General features: G+C 38.2%; 1 protein-coding gene across 5 annotated transcripts in view; it reads left to right on the top strand.

Moving 5' to 3' along the window:
- Positions 1-6,780, top strand: part of LOC107734035 (zinc finger protein 40-like) — a 66,623-nt gene that overhangs the window by 41,313 nt on the left and 18,530 nt on the right. Inside the window, exon 1 of one of the 5 annotated variants that reach the window (XM_016545891.1) lies at positions 1,823-2,123. The exons of 3 other annotated variants lie outside the window; for them this stretch is intronic. In XM_016545891.1, coding sequence (XP_016401377.1) covers positions 2,060-2,123 — 64 coding nt within the window. In that variant the 5' untranslated portion in view covers positions 1,823-2,059. Of the gene's footprint in view, positions 1-1,822; positions 2,124-6,780 lie in introns of those variants that run through there. One more of the 5 variants, XM_016545887.1, reaches the window with a different exon arrangement.

Here is a 6,780-nt window from a genome sequence, read left to right as displayed (position 1 = left end):
CATGAACGTGTCTGCGCGGCTCTGAATGAACTCCTTTTGTGGACGCGTTCTTCACTCAACAACATGCTTAAAAAAGCATTTTATTATAATAGTGTTCTCATTATAATGTTATGTATATGACAATCCCAGTCATAGTTATTAATATTCTGTATTGCTGTTTGTACTGCTCGCGCTGCATGCTGAAGAGATAATCACCGTATAATGAAGTGCTTTACTGCAGCGCAACTCAACCAAATGCATCTTATACGAGATAAATAATATATACGTGACATATAAACTGGCTGAAATGTTTTGAACTGGTACCCTACCTGATCGAAAAAATGCAGTCTTTCACTCTGCCTGTGTCAAATTGAGTCTTGTTAAAGTTTTAAATCCTTGCCGCCAAGATGCTCCGTCTGTCGGTTGCTTAAATCTATAGGGGTGGTTGGATTTATTCACGCATGTTAAAATATTTATTTAAAGCTTCTTTCTTTTCAGATTCTTATTTACAGCATTATCTTAATAGGCTATATATTAACTTATTGGGAGAAAACCAGTAGTTCTATGTGAAATCAGACATTTGAGCACCCCCGTATAGCCAAAATGGCATGATCATAACACCCCGCGAATATTCGACTGTGAGATTGGTATTGGAGTTGAATCAGGCTCCTCCTATCGAAGCATCGAATTTTCGACTATTCGGGATCACCCCTACAAATAACCATAAAACGAACACTAATCTTAACTCTAAACATGTAGGGGTTTTTTTATTTGTTGCTTAATTTTTAATGCAAATCGTTTATTTTATTGTATTGTTTTTATTTCGATTTTGGGTTGAAATGTGACCTGGACTTGTTTTTGTGAGATTCACTCTTTAAGTTTATCCTGTGGGATCATGTTTATTGTAATGTCCACAGTGGGTTCAGCCCAGTGTTTAGAGGGTTAAACCTGCCCGAGAGAAAGAGAAAGCAAAAGAGAAGTCCAAGAGAGAGTCTCGCTCATAAAGGAGGGATTGTGTGGGATTGTGTGAGGCAGGATAGAACAGGATCGCCCACGCTGAGCTCCAGCTAATGATGACATCATCTGTTTGTTTGGTCAGGACTGGCTCGGCCTGCACTGACAGGGATTCCCCGTCCACTCCACAGGGACACCGCGTGACTCTGCTTGTGTGTGTGTGTGTGTGTGTGTGTGGTTGAATGCCTGCGGTGCACGGTCACATTTACACAAATGCCTCCTATTTTGTGGAGTAAAGGGTGTGGTTGCTTTAACTGGGCAAGCAGGACTCTTCAGAACACACAGGAAGAACACACACACACACACACACACACACACACACACACAGACACACTTTCGTTTCATGCTTTCACAAGCCAGTTGGATTCCCAAAAAATAAAATTCCTATTTTTATGATTCTTATATTTATAAAAATGTACAAAAACTCAGTGTAAAAAGGAGCAGTGTTATGTTAGTCTCATTGAGATACTATTACAGTTTTGATAATATTTTGTGTTTGTTTTAATTTTTTATTTTCTGTTTTCATTTTAGTTAAAGTTGAGTAATTTGGTTGTTTATTTGTCATGTTTATTATTATTTGGTTGTTTATTTATCATTATACATTTTTGTTCCCATTTTCGTTTTAAGATTTTTAGTGTATTAAGTTGAACTAAATGAAAATGAGAAATGCATCCTTCGAAACCAGCTGAAATAAAATAAGTTTAGGGTTTTATATTTTATTTTGTTTCAGATAAAAAAAAAAAAGTTCTTTTGAGTAACAAAAATCTTTTAGTTTTAGTTAACTATATAATAACCCTGGTCAGAAGAGTCAGAAATAGAGTGAGTACTGTGTCTTTACTGAATGAACACATGGCTGTGTGTGTGTGTGTTTGCATGTGCTGTCCACTGTTAAGTGCCAAAGTGCAATAAGAGAAACTGATGTTATGGGAGGCAACAGGGAGCAGCTATTCTGCTGTCAGTCAGGCAGACGGCTGTAAACGGACAGCCTCGCACACATACACACACACTGCTGCATTCTGTTCCAGATCACTCTGGATGCGATTTATTATCCCGACACAATGAGGAAATGAAAACTCACTTCAGAGAAGTGTCACATATTCAAACATGTCAGCTGTGGCCAAAGAAAACAGGTTTGCCAATCTTTAATTTTTAATTCTGAAAATATACTGATTCTGTATTTAGGGTTCTGTTTCAATTGTTATTGTTATTACAAATCATTTTTCTTTTTGGGGTCCGTTTTGTTTCACGGATCTCTTATTTCTCTTGAATACTGTTAAAAGGGTGAAAAGGTAAATGTTATTAATTTCGTAATTCTAAAGTTAAGTTGGTTTTACTTTTGGTGTGTGTGTTTGGGTGAATGTCATATTTTACACCTGATTATCCGATTTGTTTTGATTAATATAGTGAAGAAATGTATGCAATTAAAAATAACACCTAATTAAAATATAAACACTGGGATCTGAAAATATTCAATCATTTGAAAAAATAATTCTAAAAAACAAAACTTGTAACCTGTTGCTTTTCACATCTGGGTTGCGCATGAATGGTTGAAAAAAGGTGAAATATTGACTTGATGGTAAATGGCCTAATTTTTGAGTCATGGAAGCTTTGTGTCATTGTCAGTTCACACTTGTGTTTCCCTGTTTTAAGCAGGTTCTTGAGCTTTAACTTCTACATCTGAAATGTGAAAAAAGTTGTATGTTCCTAATTAATTAGCAGCCTTTTTATAGTAAATTGTCTTCTTAAATTCTCTTTCTTAGACACGGTAATTTCAGTATGTAAGTTTGCATTAATAACTTTGATGTCATATGGTGCTGTTTTATGTAAATATGAAACGGCTTTTGCAGTATGAAACTTCTGTCAGTGTTGCTTTTTTATTTTTGGTTAAATCATGAAATATTTTCAGTCGAATTAGAAAACTACCACACTATAATAATTTAAATTCATTCAGTCCATTTTAATATTTCTAATTTTCAGATATGCTTGTTGTTAATGTTTGAATTCAGCAAATGGATTGTATTATGGAGTGGCCAATACTGTTTTTGACAATTTTGTGTTTTTTTTTCCCATTTCATTTCTTGAAGTTCATTGTTGTTTGTCTACTCTTTATTTTAATACAGTGCTCTGGCTGGAAGCTGTGGTGTCAGACTGTAATGCACTGGGTTTGTTTCATTTCCTCTTTATGCGAGGTAAAAACAGGAGCATGCTATTTTGCGCAAAGGCTCATATTCGACCGCCGAACCTTCCCGTTTCCAGTGGCGTGATGTCTTTAGCAAGAACAGCCGTGAACATTGCAGCATCAATATGAGACATGCAGCACATTTTTGTTTATCCTAATTCACTCTTGAGCGAATCCACAGTGCAACAGAGCGAGTTTAATCATTAGAGCGTGTGTGTGTGTAAAGATGCGCAATGCATAAAAGTGACTCCCACTTCCGAGTGCAGGTGAACAGTGACTGGAAACACATCTACCATGCGGATTCTCTTTGTTAGTCTGTTTAGCATTAGTGTTCATTAATTATTTAACATAAGTGGTAGTCTCAGGTAGATCAGCCATTAAAGCTGTGAATGAGGTGTGTGTGTGTGTGTGTGTGAGAGAGAGAGATAGAGAGAGAGATGGACAGCGCAGATGAATCACCCACCCAGCTGGATCCAGCGGGAACCTTCATTGAGAGAGGTAGGGTAATTTATGAAGGGAGTCGGTGTGAAAAATCTCAGCATGAACCACAGGAGTAACTTGACTGACCTTTTAACAAAATAGAGATTTATCCATTATTAACCATCCAGAACACACTAGCCAACCGCATAGCACCACCCTGACAACCACCTAGAACACCCTAGATATAAAATCACCCTGACAACAATCCAGAACACCTGAGCAACTGCATAGTAACACCCTGAAAACCATGTATAACAACCTAGTTATCACGTAGCAACACCCTGACAACCTTCCAGAGCACCCCAGCAATTGCATAGCAACACCCTGACAACCATCTCAAACACCATAGATATAAAATTACCCTGACAACAATCCAGAACAACCTAGCATCACATAGCAACTCCATGACAACCACCCTGAACACCATAGCAACACCCTGACAATCATCCAGAACAACCTTGATATAAATCACCCTGACAACAATCTGAAACACCTGAGTAACCACATAGCAATACCCTGACAACCATCCCAAACACCCTAGATATAACATCACCCTGACAACAATCCAGAACACCTGAGCAGCCACATAGCAACGCTAACAACCTAGCCATCACAGTTACTCCATGACAACCACCCTGAACACGATATCAACTGCATAGCAACAACCTGACAACCATCGAGAAAAGCCTAGCAATGCCCTGACAACCATCCCAAACACCCTAGATATAACATCACCCTGACAACAATCCAGAACACCTGAGCAACCGCATAGCAACGCCCTGACAACCATCCAGAACAACCTAGATATAACACCACCCTGACAACCTTCCAGAACCCCTTAACAACCGCATAGCAACGCCCTGACAACCATCCTGAACCACCAAGCAATCACGTAGCAATGCCCTGACAACCTTCCAGATCACACCAGCAACTGCATAGCAACGCCCTGACAAACCTCCAGAACAACCTAGCAATCACATAGCAACTCCATGTCAACCACCCTGACCACCCTAGCAACTGCATAGCAACACCACGACAACCATCTAGCCATCAATAACACCCTCACAACTGCATAGCAACCACATAGGAGCACCCTAAATACTTTTCCCATAACCAAGAAAGAAAATGTAAAGAATATAATAAATGTAGTTGAATATGATGCGCTCAGTCGTCTCACGCTCTCTCTGAATGTTTGCATTATGGGATATAAATATAATTGTAGTCTAGGAGGTGTATGTTTGTACTGAAGATCTGCACTGGATCAATTTTTCACCAGCGTGCCCACGCAGACTTCACTATCAGCTCCGTCTACTGCTGCATCCACCCACCACTTCCTGCGGGGGCAGTCTCGCCGCACACGTGTCTGTGTGTGTGTGTGTTTGAGAGGAGCTGACAACAAATGGTACTGATTTGTAAGCATTCTCGGTGGGTAAGACGTGTGATTCGATGCACACAGAGATGTTAGTGCACAGGATATCATTGACAGAAAATTGCGTTTGCAGTAATGCATTTATAATTGAAATCCATGTACATTGCACTGAAATAAACTTTAAAATTCACTTAAATATTAAATGTTAAATGTAATATATATATTTATTAATCTTTTTTTATATAATTATTCATCTTTATATAACAGCATTTATTTAATCTTTTGTAACATTATAAATGTCTTTGCTGATCAATTTTCTGTGGTAAACTCAACTTTTATTCAGCCTTTTCCAGCTCCACCACTTGTGAATCTTTATTGATTTATAATGTTAATTTTTAGTATTTATTGAATATGTAGGAAGCTCAAGTACGGCTCTGCATTTGAAAGTGTATCTCTTGCTCTCATTCTTTGTGATTCCAGCCATCTCTTTATTGTCATGCATTATTAAGAGCGGCCGCGGGCTCACAGTAGTGCGCCTTATCAGTAATGCGCCGTTCTTTGCCGCTGACTCTAGAAACATCTAACACAAACTCTCCAGACGTTCCTAAAAGTGCTGCTGTTCTCAGACGAGAAGCACCTAGAAAGACAGATCCTGAAGGGGGTTATTGGAGCCTCCTCAGAACACTTCCAGTTTTCAGGATCTTTGCTTGTGTCGTTTGAGGATTTTGTGTAGATGAAACTATTCGGAGCACTGCAGAACCTGATGTTGTATATCTTGCGTTTATGCTCATCTTATCTCGACTCTCAACAGGGGAGTCGGAATTAGAGAAGGAGAGATTACTCATTTCAGGAGAAAGATAAGAGAAAGTTTGGACAGCAAGTGATGATGCAGCTAATGAAGACAGAGTGTTGCGTAATGCAGTCTGAGATGCTGTAGTGTGAAGTGTGTGTGTATATTTGTTTGTGTTGGGGTGTGTGTGTGGGCTCTGACAGTAATGAGAAGGGGAAGGTTACTGACTCTACTTCTGGTAAGCAGCTCCCTTGTTTGTCTCCTGCGTGCTGATTGGTAGCTTCAGGCTCTTCCGAGTTTCCTGTAAGGAAACTTTGGGAACCCTGTGAACTCTTGAAGATGGTCTTTTCTCTAGCAGAGGATGGTCTATATACCATTTTCCACTGTATGAACAGTGGTGTGTATCGTCTTCCAGGGTTCCTTGTGCTCTCTGGTCATTGGGCTGCAACTAAACTTTGCATTGTTTCACCTTCGGGTCGTGATTTAACAGGCTAAAATTTTAAGAAATCAAATTTTCTTAAATTTTTTTTTTTTTTTTGTAAATATCAGAGTTTGATCTGCAATGAAAACTTTTAGAACACAAAACAGTCCAAAAATTGATTGAACATCAATGGATAGAAACTTGGCAGATCCAGTTATGTTAAAATAATACAGATGATTTAAAAAAAAGTTAAAAGTAAAATGTGAGAACTTTAATGAAAAAAAAATAGTCTAACATTATATATTACTGTTCAACAGTTTGTGGGCCGCAAGATTTTTTTAATGTCTTTGAAAGAAGTCTTTTGCACAGCAGAACTACATTTATTTGAATAAAAATACAGTAAAAACAGTATTATAGTGAAATATTATTGCAATTTAAAATACCTGTTTTCTATTTTAAAATGTAATTTATTTTCAGCAGCAATTATTCCAGTCTTCAGTGTCTTCATGATCTTTCAGAAATCATTCTAATAAGCTGTTTGGGTGCTC

This window comes from Sinocyclocheilus rhinocerous, unplaced genomic scaffold (genome assembly GCF_001515625.1).
Source record: "Sinocyclocheilus rhinocerous isolate Xijiao unplaced genomic scaffold, SAMN03320098_v1.1 scaffold430, whole genome shotgun sequence".
Taxonomy (NCBI): Eukaryota; Metazoa; Chordata; class Actinopteri; order Cypriniformes; family Cyprinidae; genus Sinocyclocheilus; species Sinocyclocheilus rhinocerous.
This window is presented reverse-complemented; position numbering and strand designations above follow the sequence as displayed.